The sequence below is a fragment of the Sturnus vulgaris genome, chromosome Z (assembly GCF_052056855.1).
Source record: "Sturnus vulgaris isolate bStuVul1 chromosome Z, bStuVul1.hap1, whole genome shotgun sequence".
NCBI classification, from domain to species: domain Eukaryota; kingdom Metazoa; phylum Chordata; class Aves; order Passeriformes; family Sturnidae; genus Sturnus; species Sturnus vulgaris.
The window spans coordinates 47,015,310-47,028,953 of record NC_142283.1 but is presented as its reverse complement, the minus strand read 5'-3'; the positions used below and the strand labels follow the sequence as shown (position 1 = coordinate 47,028,953).

At 37.2% G+C, this 13,644-nt stretch overlaps 1 protein-coding gene across 3 annotated transcripts in view; it reads right to left on the bottom strand.

Annotated features, from left to right (window-relative positions):
* PIP5K1B (phosphatidylinositol-4-phosphate 5-kinase type 1 beta) overlaps positions 1–13,644 on the bottom strand; it is a 98,285-nt gene that overhangs the window by 28,875 nt on the left and 55,766 nt on the right. For all 3 annotated transcript variants that reach the window (XM_088156853.1, XM_088156854.1, XM_014869913.2), the window contains 3 exons: positions 11,143–11,260; positions 7,492–7,644; positions 5,471–5,770 (listed from right to left, as the gene is read on the bottom strand). In XM_088156853.1, the coding sequence (XP_088012979.1) occupies positions 5,471–5,770; positions 7,492–7,644; positions 11,143–11,260 (571 nt within the window). The remainder of the gene's footprint in view (positions 1–5,470; positions 5,771–7,491; positions 7,645–11,142; positions 11,261–13,644) is intronic.

Sequence of the window (13,644 nt, the reverse complement as noted above, 5' to 3'; positions counted from 1 at the left end):
GATTTACAGCTGAATATATCTGAAGGGTTCACACATGTGTCTTCATTAATATTTCAAATACCAAACTGTGGCCATTTTAAAATATGTAAGTGACATTTTGCACACACAGCTGTTTCAACAAGGACAAGTTATAAAATGCGGAACATCAAGACATTTCTGGACATGTAACATTTTATGAGAATATAAAAAGGCACAAATCTTTTCCTGTGCTGAGATTTGTTTGCAGATACTTTTGGTGATTTTAGGACTGCTTTTGAGACGCAGCAGCAAATTTTTGTTGCAAAGCCATGAAAATTATAACCTAATCTAATGAAAAAAACCCACTCAAATAAATTACAGTATTATATTCATAGCAAAAGGCCTGCAAAATACCTTACTCTATCCATGTGAGATCACTAGAAATACACTATCTGTGTAGCTAAAGGGAGGAAAAACCCAATCTTTGCTCCTGTAACCATTCTGACCTGTACCTTGCTAGCAAAACGGCACTGTGGGGTTTCAGCAAGAATGCTCTTAATCATGCTGTGTGCTAACAAGTGGCGTATTTGATAATGACAAGTAAACCTTCAGTTCATTAACTTAACATTAAATTGTTCTTCTTGGTAGTACTTATATAGGTGTTAATTCACAGCTACACAGATTCTGTCAACACAGTATTGTCACTTGGTCACCAAGTACTGCTGTCAAGGCTGACTTCAGCTACTCTGAAAACTTCCAGATTGCAAGCGACACTCACCCCTTGTAGCCTTAAGCACTAGATTGTTTCACACCACATAAAAACCCACAGCAAAATGGCATCACAAAATATGTTGTTTCAGAACATGAAAAATTAACTCTCTGAATCAGATTCTCTTTTCTCAGAGTTAATCCCATGTTAAAGTATTCTGTGAATCATCTTAGACATGGTTACACTCCACTATCTCAGCTAGTGACTAACAACAAAACAAGTATTTCTGCCATGAAATGTCATTTTTATTTTATATGCAGCCAGCCCAAACTACTCACTATCTGACAGAGAAATCTGCATGTATATTTGCTATCCATGCAAAACAGCATGCAAAAATGTAATCAGATAATTTTCATAAAAGGGTCAAGAAAAATACGACTCAAAAGAAAAAAAATTACAAGCTTATTAAGATAAGTACTAAACGGACAATCATGCAGGGAAGTATTTCCTCTCCTACAAGCATTTTGGAAAAGTGGCATAGGAATTAACACAGCAGAAAGAAGACTGATTTTACAACAAATCAATAATTACTCTTAAATATGAAATAAACACACATTAAAAAGTACTGTCTCACAAAATAAGCGTTTCTTAGGAACAAGTTCACAAATGTCAGTGCCTAAAAATGTGTCTGGTTTAGAAAAAATCTATCCCAAGAAAATGAATCACCACATTCCCACCAAAACAGATGTGGAATTACTTCCCATTTCAACAGAATTCTCAAAATATATTGTTAACTAACAATCCAAAACTAACAATCTGGATTCTGATTTTAAAAGTAAAAGTACCAAGAAATTCCTAATGCCAATTGATACTACGAGAGTGATAATATATAAAGATACAAGAGATCTACACTATCATGCTATGGTCATTTCCCTCAAACTACCATTTTTGACAAAGAGGCCCTTCATCTAAGATTAGTGTGTTCTCCATCTCCATGCCACACCATGCCATCTCTTATTTCTGTCCTATGCTGCAGATTAATATTTCATGAAGTTATGCCAACACTACTGTTTGTAAGGATTTGCTGTAGAATGGGTCACTGAAGCTATTTGGCTTAAACAAGTATATGTGTAGATCCTTTGAGGTCGAAAAAAGGAAAAAACACACACTGCACACGCTACTATGGGATTTGAAAAATGCTGTGGATACATTTGGTCATACAAAGTCTCCACTACAGTTGCTAGAGCACAAAATAGATGTGCATTCATACCACAAAACTTTTGTAGCAACTGGCTAAAAAAGCAGTGATGAAAATAAGGCCCAAATCTCAAACTTAGGAGATACGACCCTCTTTAAATTTCCTTGTCTTTACAGACTTCTTCGTTAGCCACTTTTAAAATGTAATTTCCTCAGAAAAGTCCAGTGTTCTTTGCCAAAAAGGTAAAATGCAGACTCTCAAAAGCCATTCGTTTCTCCATAGTAAAAGCATGTTCAAATTTTTTTTTTGCTCTTATAAACTACGTGACCACAACTTGATTAATTGTTACTGCTTCTCCAACAAGGCAAGGAGAGGATAGCTGCAGTAAGTCTCAGCAGTTGTCTGGAATTTGAAAGCGAGTTCAAATTTTCAATTGTGTACATTGAATATATGATTAACTCATGAGTGTTCCATCTTTAGAAATGCTGCAATATTACACTCCTTGGTTCAGTTAAGGTGCAAATACTGCAAAATGAATTGTGAGATAATTTTCAGACCCTGTCACCTCAAGTGTGAACAAAACAAGCAGGGGATGTGGAAGCTGAACAATGCTATCAATCTGTCCTTGCTCCAGCAGAGATAATCTGGAGGCAACAGCCCATGAGGGATCACCACAAGCCACTCAGCTCCATTCCCTAACTGGGCAAGTCATGCACCTCCTCACCAGCAGTACCAGGAGGTGTGACAGGCCAGAACTGGTACTCCAGCAGTGGTGCACCACTGCAGCACTGCATTCCCTCAGGATGGAGCTCCATGTCAGTTGTCAAGACGGTCTGTCTTGGCTGAGCAGATGTATCAGGAGGCCAATTCAGCTAAGCAAGGAATCCACAGCACAGCTTGAATTTGAAAAGCCAGCATACAGGACAGGTGAGGATAGACAGACTAGAAAGAAGGATTAGAGAAACAACTGTTTGGGCATCTAGGGATGGCAACTGTGGTCAAGGAAGCTAAAGGCCAGATAGAGTTGAGCCTGGCAAGGAATATCAAGACACAGAGAAAAGCTGACCAAGGAAAACATGGGTCCATTGCTAAATAGGGCAGGAGATTCAGTGGCAGCAGTCACAGACCACAGCAGGTCACCAACACCACTATCCTTCACTACCAGGAAATTCTGCCAGGGCTCTGAACTTCGTGATGGATTTTGAGGAGAAAAGCTAGCACCCAGGGACATTTGTATTTAAGAAGTAGAAGAAAAGTGCATTGCTTCCTGATTCTGATTGCAAAAAAGAGCAATGGAAACATGATCCAAATTTAAGCAACATAGAAGCAAATTTCTTAGTCCTGAAATACTGGAAAGATCAAAAATTTCTTTTTTTAAATGAATTCTTAATTTCAAGTCAGTTATCACTCACACTACCCATCCAAATATCTCATGGGCAGAAAAAAGCAGAGGCAACACTCATGTCCTTTACACAAAATTGATTGAATATTTTTAGTCTTTTTAAAGGCAGAAATAAAAGGCAGGTAGTCAGATTCAATCTTTTTAGCTGAGCAAATTCAGCTATATGAAAGATAAAGTGTCTGCTCCTTCTGTTTTACAACAGAGTAAGACTTGTTTGAATAGAAAAAGAAGTCAGTTAATTTTTTTATATGCATATAACTTTCAGTGTGTATATATACATGTATCTACAGATACACACAGGCATGTACTTTATTGTGTATAAGTGTATTTATGTAAATACACTGATTACTATAGGATAATTTTCTTCTTTACTTTTAATATTTTAAAATATAGCTGGGCCTTTAAGAACTGTAGACTAACTTTAGACCTGTTAATTTAAGATATACACTGTAAAGGATTATATTAACACTGAAAATGCAGTAGGAATTTTCACAGACTTTCAATGAATCAGTAGGAGTCTCTTCATATGTAACAATTAAACAATTGATTCTTGTTTTTACTTTCCAATTCAGTTCTATCTTTTAGATTCCCTCTATTATTTCCAATACAATAGATTCCCCCAGGCTTTGACTGGGTAAGTAACCTTGGACAAGTGGGGGATGCATAGAAAGACATCCAGATCTCCAGATGTGACATACTGATGCATTCTGTGTCATCACACATGGTAGGAGCTCAGGAAATACTCACTGCAAGAGGCTACAAAGAGAACAATGTGTCGTGTTAGATAAATGTCTCATGCTGAATATGCAGCTGAACATTAGGTCACACAGTTTTACAAACCAATCACAAGGCATTGCAGACTTCTGTGATAGTTAAACAAAAAATTCTATTCATGGGCAAAAACAATGCTTTCCATCTTGTACCACAGGTGGCAGTGAACAACAAACTCTGATATTCAGGGTGTCTCTTCTGTGTGGCGAGTTCAGACTATCCATTTTACTTTTTTATTGTGAAATTCTTAAGATTTCCCTCAGAGAAAGTAATTTTTTTCTCTCCAAAACCCCAAGAATCCTGGGAAGCTCTGAGAGATTAGGAGTATCTCTTTTCCTACTTTATATTTTCTTACTCATGCAACAAGGAAAAAAAAAAATTACAGCAATTCTCTCTGTCCATAACAGGAATTGATTCCATTCACCAAACATCCTCTCAAAGAGCAATGATAGGACAGCTTTTATGCTGGACTTTTCAGCTGAGGAAGAAATTACCTTTCTCTAAAAATAAGATAGCTGCCACTAGGCCTGCCTTCCCATTCCCAGCTAACCAAGAGACAAATTCACAGCAGCTCTACACACAGTTTATCATACATAATAAGGGTTCTATGGGAAATTACGCCCCGAGAAGAAAGGAATGAACATCTCCAAATTAAAGGAAATCATCATCATCATCAAATCTACTGGACTTCATTCCAGCATTAATCTGTATTGCCATAGGTGGATCAGTTTAAATCCTGGATGTACAGAGAAATAGAGGGATAGCCATGGAAATTAGCATTGTCCCAATGAGTCAGCAATGTACCCTGGTGTCCAGAATGTCCAGCTATATCCTGGGGTATACTGAGCACAGTACAGCCACCTGGTTTGAAAGAGGTAATTGTCCCACTACACTCAGCATTGGTGCAGCCTCACCTTAAGAACTGCATGTAGCTTTGGGCTCTACAGTGTAAGGAGGATATCAAATAGTAGAATGTGTCCAAAGGAAGGCAACAAAGATGGTGAAAGGACAGGGCATGATTTGTGAGGAGCAGAGGAGGATATTAGGTTTGAGGGTTGCAGAAAGGGTAGTGCTGATCTCTGGTGTCTGGTGATAGGATGCAAGGGGAAATCTTAAAGCTGCACTGGGGAAGTTCAGAGTGGATAGAGGACAAAGTTCCTCAGTGAGATGGTGGTCAAGCACTGGAACCAGTTCTGCAGTGAGGGAAGGGCTCCTGGTCCCCAGTCTACTGGTGTTCAAAATATACATGGACATTCTATTCTATGACTGTGATCTCAGATCACAATAGCTTAACTAAAATACAGGCTTCATCAGTGCTCTGACATCCATAGCTATCCCTCCTTAAATAGCACGGAAAACAAATGGAGGTTAATAACCTGTACTGACTAAATTTAGAGCAGAGGTGAACACAGAAGTTTAAATATATACTCACCCGACAATCCCGCTGTAGTGTTTTCATCAGTGCACTGTGTGTTTCAGAGTCAAAATACAACCCTTCATGCATATCTTGCAGGAAATCCAGGTCTTTGAATGTAGGGTTGGACTTCTCCCTCTCTTTTCTTGATGCTCTCCGTTTGTATGTAGAGCCTTTCAAGTCATATGTGAAATGCATTTTCAAGGCTCGTGGCAAAACATTGTTCATGACAACAATTCTAATATTAATGCCTCCTGACTGAACGCAGTACAGCCCATAAAATTTGGGAAGAAGAGTCCTTGGATTCTGGTTCAGATTCTAAAACAAAAGAGATGTGTTTAAATACGTCTATTTTCAGTGATGCTTGAGAAAGAGTTTTTTTTTAACAGCAAAGAACATTAACAAACATGAAGAAAAATGTGAATGTTTTCTTATTCAGCAGTTTCTTTAACCAGTTGATTATCTTTGTGGCTTTCTGTTCCAGACAGTTAGCATAGGCACTGCCTTCTCGCCAGGAACTTATTAAGGCCAAGAGCAGAGCAGTAACTACATTTATGGCAGGTTTCTCCTTCTGACAGAAAAGAACAGAGTAGGCCGAACCTAAAAATATCCCAAAGACTTGATTTCTTTTATCTGACCTGAACAACCTTTGCATTTTACCTGCTGGAAGGAGTTTGGGTCAAATGTAGTTCTCATTATCTTGACTTGGATTCTGAAAAACAGAACCCCTCTCTGCATGAGGCTTTTCACACTCAGAGTTAGTGCCAAATGACTAAGTTATTTCCAAAGGAGTGTGAGGTCATAACAAGATCAGAACTGACCATCAGAACAGAAAAGTGTGAAATAATCCAAATTTCAGAACAGGCAAAATAAATTAGGTAAGAGAAGATAACAGGTGAGAGAAAAAACCCTCATTCTGAATACAACTATTCTCAGTCTTTGGCATGAAAAACAAAGAAGGGAAAAGACTACTTCAGATCTTACTAAATCACAACATACAACTATCAGAACAAAGTACTTTCACAGAAGTAATCATAGTGATTGAAGTTTTATACTTTGGAAGCCATTGCATAGCAGTGTGAAATTTCCCAGAAACAATACAAACTGGCCTTATATGTACTTGTAATAACTCAAACTTATGCTGAGTGGATTATCATGATTAGGAACAACAAAAAAGTACCTGCTACTGTTGTCCTTTTTGATGTGTCAGTACACACCTTTTTAAATTTTTTTTTTTTTTTTTACACACACACATTGTATCCATGTTACTTTAGTGCAATAATGACAACATTCCTCATTTTTAGTATAAGTGAGAGGGTAATTTTTCAAGTATTTACTTCAGAAGACAAAGTAAGAAAAGCCAGTCACAGTCTAATAATAGAAAGTCCTACATACCACCCAGAAGAATGTCTGTTTGTATGTATGAGTGGCTTTTGTTAGAAAAAAATCAAATTCTTCTTACTTTTTAATCAATGGTTTTCCCTTCAGATGACACACAAAATCCAATACAATGGACTTAGAATTAGCCCTCAAAAAGCTCCATTTAAAAATCAAGAATTGAACAAATTACATGGATTAAAATATCTTTTACATCATTGCTTTAATACATGAGAAATGGAAATTAGAAGTAGTTGGAAACGAAAGGGAAACTGACCGGTCTAGTTTCTTTGTCCACTCTGAGTGAAATGCAGAGGGTAGACAAACACAAAATGGAGAAAAAAAAACTGAATTAGAAATTTAGAAACCTTATTTTGTTACTAGCTTATTAGAAGCAAAGTTTGGTATCAAATTAGATTATGACATTCAGCTTGAATGCTAAAAGAGCACCAATTCTTATCTTAAATATATTATTGATTTATAGCTATTCTTTCTCTTGGGTGTGTAGGGCATGAAGTAGAAAGGCAGGTAAAAATGTAAAAAACATTACAAAAAGTACAGATAAACCCAGTGAAATATTTTAAGACAAATGAAACTGAACCTTCAGGAGTGCGACACAAAACAGAAGAAATAGTGGTAAAATACAGTCTTCAATTACTTACCATATAATAACCTGGCAAAAGCTTCTGAAGAAACTCAGCCTCTTTGTGTTGAACTGTTTTGATGATGAATTCGTCACCACTAGTTACAAAAAATAAGGACCCACTGGCACCTGGGTTGGATAATTCAATTAAAGGTTCACTGCAGATTGAGTACTGGAAGAGACAAAAATTGCTTTTCACTGCCAATGCATGCATTACCCAAACACAAGTTTAATATGAAGAACTGCAGGTTCAAGTAGGCACAAGAGGATCAGGTAGCAACAGAACCGAGGTTTGCTGAGGTTTGGCAGGTGACTTTGCCCAGGCCATGCTGCACAACCATGGAAGAGCAGCTGGCACCTGAGCATATGGTCCCTCTTCATGTCCCAAAGCAACAGGTGAATGTTCCTTTGGAGAGAAGCCAGTGGTTGAGGTCGAAGGAGTCAATCTCCATGCTGTCAGCATAGCAAATTCTGAGTCAAAAGACTTTGAGAAGACATTTTCACTTGAACTGCTTGCTTTTCACATCCATTTTTTGTAAGAAACAGATACAAGATGGTAGAAAAACAAAATGGGAGGAGAGGTTTCTCATTGTAGATAAATAAGCAAATCCTATTCCGTGCAACTGGGATTGAAACTATTAGACTGATAAAGTTGATTTAGCTATAGCTACTAATTTTAGTATAGTTACTAATTTTTAAAATCTTTTACTAGTTTTATGATTGAAAATGGCTTGAAACAGGAAAAACTCAATACTAGTAAGCAAGAAAAACTGGAATTTGAAGGACTACTATGTTGCATATTTAGACAGGCCTCCTCTTCCACAGGACACATTAAGAATTACAATCACATTAAGGAGGAAAAAGATACCAAAGACTACCTCTTACTAGTAGAACCATACTCATATAGAGACTAATGTACATTTATTAAGTGTCCGCTATTCCAAACTTCATTCAAATTAAATGGAGAGTAGACATGAAGCTCAAAACCATAGAAAAATCTGTTTATATTAAACTTCAAAACAATGATACCAGAAAATCTTATAAACATGTTCTTTTATGAGCACTTGAGCTAAAGAAGCATGTTTCCTACGGACTCATGCCATTGCCTTAATGCATCTTCTTATCCTAGCTCCAGCTAAGGCTTACAATTTTAATGATAATTTTGCATGATATATAAATATTTCCTCTCCCTGCTTCTACTCCATTCCAATTAATACAAAATACCTTTCTTGTTAATCCTATAGTTGCAATTTTCTACAGACAGAATGGCCATACCAACCTATAACGCTACAAATTTCTAGACCAAATCAGCAGCTGTACTGTAGCAATTGCATTTTTTCTTGCCAAAATATTTAAATCTTCATGAGTAACTGTCACTGTAACAAACACTTGAATGCAATTATCCTAAATATTAAGGCTCAATAGAACAGTAAGCATAAGACATTGACCTACACTCTGTGTTGGCCATCTTCCAGTGGTATGCATTTCTGTAAAAAGTCCACCCACCAAATGCTGCTATACAAAGGGCCCAGCTAGTTTTGACTGGACACCTCTGAAAGGCAAATCAAAACCAAAAGGTAAGAAAATCCCCAGGACCTGACAACTCACTATTTATGATAAAGAATTTTCTTTGCAAAATGACAGTATTCCATGAAACTTCCAGTGACAGTTTAATTCTACTAGCTGTTCAAATGTATTTATGCTTGTTATCCTGTCTGACTCCTACAGTGTGTTACTGCTTATCCTCCTTGGAAAAGGTGAAGCTTTGAATCTTGAGCTTTGTCACTTCAAATTAACTGTGTAAACTCACATATGTTTGCTGTAACTCCTGCTCTTATTTTACTTCACATGCCCTTCAGCCACAGCTGGACAATTATTTAATACTTACCACATACCATTTTTGTATTTTCCCATGCCAAGAGAAAAAAGAATCTGCAACAAGTTGTCTTTACTGAGAACTTCCCTCAGGGAATAGCCTTTTTGTACTTAAACTGACTGTCACAAATCTTATTCACAGCATGCAGTCTTTCCATAAACTTTAAGTTCTGCTACTGCAAAGACTTCCTTAGATGGAAAAGAAGTTGTCGGTGATAACAGCTTTACTCTAGGAAGCACAGTCTTTTTAGTAGCTGGCAACACAGCCCACATACTTCAGCTTTTGCCAAGTCCATAAAAAGAAGTAAGATAAATAACACATTACATAATGGGTGATAGTAGTGTCATTATGTCCTTGTCTCTAAACTGGAGAGGTGTAGATTCAATGGATGGGTCACTCAGTGGATAGGGAATTAGTCACACTCTAAGAGTTGTGGTCAATGGAAGAAAGAAATTCTTCACTCTAAGGATGGCGAGGTGCTGGAATGTATGGTCTAGAGAAGCTGTAGATGCCCCATCTCTAGAAGTGTTCAATACAAGGCTGAATGGGGGTTTGAGCAACCTGGTCTACGGGAAAGTGGAATAAAGCTGGAAAAAATCATCATTAAGCCCCTTCCAATCTAAACCATTCTATGACTCTATGATTTATAAAATTCCCAAACAACTTTATTTCCTTGCTACTACTATTTATAGTTCAAATTAATTATCTTTTTTTATATACAACTATTGTCATGAGGACTAGTGACACAAAATCCATATATTGCACTAAAGAATTAAAATAAAAAACCCACATTAAGACACATTCAACTTTGTAAATGCAAAACCAGCTAAGTTTTGCTTTCAGGCTTATTGTCCATATAGGAAGAAAACTGCATTATAGCGCCCTTGAACACAATAGAAACAATTTATTTAGTAGTAGTAGTAGTATATATTTCAGAATAATTTAATCAATTTTTTCTTTTTTATTCACCCAAGCCTTTTAAAATTCTTTTGGTTTTAAAGAAGCTGCTATCAATAATGGAAAAAAAGGATTTTAAAACTCACTCAAAAAGTGCACAATAAAACCCTGATATATAAAGTTGCTAATTTGTATCAGAACTCTGATTTCTTGGGTGACCCTCCATGAAACAAACTGAACATTGGGCAAACATCTAGAAGATGGGCAAACATCAAACAATCCTGTTCAGCATTTACTCTTCCCTTCAAAAAGCAGAACTACAGGAGAAATAACATAATGGATACTTGTCCTAGCAGTGTATATAGTGGCTCCACCAAGTAAAGCCTGCTTTTACAATGTCAGTAAATTTGTAATTTTTTTTTTCTCGTGTAAAGGATGATAGAAAAAGTCTTCAATTTATGAAATAAAGAGAACAAAGGAGGCATTCTAAAATGCTTCATTTTTAGTCTGCCATCCATGTTCCTCAAAGCTAGACAGGAATATTTACAGACTTCACTTTGTAATGAACTGCATAGCACAAATCACACAAAAGTACTTAATTAGAACTGAATTGATAAAAGTCACACAACTACTGATCATAACGTCTCCAGAAAAATTATCTGAATGACATGGATGTTGCTTAGTCAATTAACAAAATAGGTTTTTTTATACAAATCATCTTAAAGATAAAGTATTAAAATTTTTGTAAACATTAAAAATATTTACTAGTTATATACCCCTCCACACACAAAGTTTCTTAATGATTAAAGGGCACCCTTTAAGAATCCTTTTCTGCCACAACGAAACTAGCATGCTTTATAATAATTTGTAACTCAAAGGAAAACTGCAGGCTCTTACCAAATAGTCATCAGGCTTGATACCAAAAAGTTCTCGGAAATAGCGGAAGGCAAGAGGTGCATATGTCTTAAATCTGAAGTCAGGGTAATGATGAGCAGGGGTAAGATTGCTCCCTTCACTGAAAACAAAAACAAAACAAAACAAACCACTGAGCAATTATTAGCAGCTGGTTTCACCATAAAGCTTTCTAACTTGACTGTTTGCCAGCTCAGGAAAGAGCATAAATTTAGATAAAGCTCTCTATCACCATTAACCATTAATAGAAATGTCTGTGAGAGACACTGCCAGCAAATTCCTTTTTCTCACCTTAAAGGAAATTACTGTTTTCACCACCTGTATGCATTTGCATAAAGAACATGTTTAAACATAAACAGGACAAAGTCGGCATTCCAGAAGTCCAGGGTAGAGACTGACTCCACTGAGTATTGAAACTCTGGTGTCATGGTCGCTGTGCTCAAGATTGCTCCAACCACGGCATCCCCCACCAGCCCTTCTCTGTTTGTAAGCAGCAGATCCAGTCCCTGGTGGGCTCGCTTCCCAGCTGTGTTGGGAAGTTATCTTCAGACACTCCAGGAATCTCCTAGACTGCCTCCTCTCTGATGCTGAATTTCCAGCATACATCTGGCAGGTTAAAATCGCCCGCAAGAACAAGGGCTGACAATCATGAAACATCGGCCACCTGATTGTAAAATAGTTCATCCACCTCCTCCTCCTGGTTGGGTGGTCTATAGCAGACTCCCTCCAGGATATCTGCCTTTTCAGCCTTCCCCCTGATTGTCACTCATAGGCACTCAACCCTCTCATCACTATCCTTGAGCTCTGTAAAGTCAAAACACTTCCTAATGTACAGAGCCACCCCACCACCTCTCCTTCCGAAGAGCCTGTAGCCATTCAGTGCATCACTCTGGTCATCCCACCACGCTCCTGTGGTGTGACTATGTCACAGCTTTCCTGCTACTCTACGGCTTATGTTTGTTACCTGTACTCCTGAACTCTTCTCCTTGTTTTATATTTATCATCTCACTGTATTTTTAGTCTGAGTTACAAAAGTCTTGAGATGAATACTAGATATAAGGTAAAGAAAAATGTCAGCAGCAAAATGCTGCTAAATTTCAAAAAAACCCCTATGGTTTTTCTATGCCCATGGATTCATTTATGATAGAAACTGAGGTCTTTTAAGCGGGAGTAAAGTTCTACACTGTGATTTCAAAACAAACAAAAACACCTTTTATACAAAGTTTTGGTACTGGAATCAGTCAGATAGAAACTTTCTAACATTTTTGAGTATTAGAAAGCAGGCCTTTATTACAGCATGCTGGTCATTCTGGGGATCTTTCCTCTAATCAAGTACCCTAAGAGTCATGTGAACAGAGTTTTTATCATACTCACTGACTGTATATTCATTAGCTATCCCCGCTTACTTGACTTTATTTGACAATCATTCCCCTTATCAAAAGTCCTCATATGGTTTTTTAGGGTCTTTCTTTAATGTCCAGTGTTCTTTCTTGACCCTTGCTTCTGAGTAAGTGCAGTATCATTGTTTTGCACAACTTCAACTTTTCCAGCCTTGAAGAGCTGAGCCGGCATCCTGCTTGTTTTGCATGACTTCTGTTTGCCTAGGTTACATCCTTTATCTATTTCTCCAAGGTTGGGCTGTTGTGTTTTACTGTCCTTGATAAGAGTAAAAGGCTGTTCTGTTTTACTGTTCTTATCAGTTTGGCCAGTGTCTGAATGGTTCGATAAATAGAGAAATACAATATTCAAGACTTGACACAGTTGCTGAAATCAACTTTTCCAGCACTTCTTTACTCATTTTTCATAACTAAATTATTCAGTAATGCAGAATGTACCATTATGCTGGGCAAAAAGAATATCCAAAGGACACAAAAAATTAAAAAAGGTTACAAATTCACACAGATACGAAAAACAATAAACACTAAGCAAAATTCCTGAAAAAGAGAATAAAAATTAAATATAATGAAAGAATTTAAGAGCTTTCATCCTGTATAATTAATACTTGTCATATGAACTTTCCACCTTTCATTAACAACAGTTTGATGACAGAAGCCTACTCATCCCACCTAGCTGCCCCTGTATGCATGCTGCCAAGCCCCCACTAAACAAACTATTTCCGTGACAGCAGGTGAACAAGCTTTCTCAGGCTCCCGAAATGTATAACACTTCAGACTCTTGAACAGGAGATGCAATGAGGAGAAAAAAAATTAAAAAATCAAACATTTCTTTCTAGAATTCACACATAAAAAGATGCTCGTGGATGGCCAACGATACATACAAAGACTATAGAATACTGCTGCTTCTTGGTGTGCTAAACCCTACAGGTAGTAGTGAAGGCTGCCTAGTCCTAATGAACTTCTCTGATCACTTTATATTTACTGCAGTACAACTTCAAGATATCAAAATCAAATCCACATATGCATTATTGTTCCCTTATAGAGCTAAAAATGGAAATCAGTAGGATACAAGCTAAAGATGGTAGTGTTT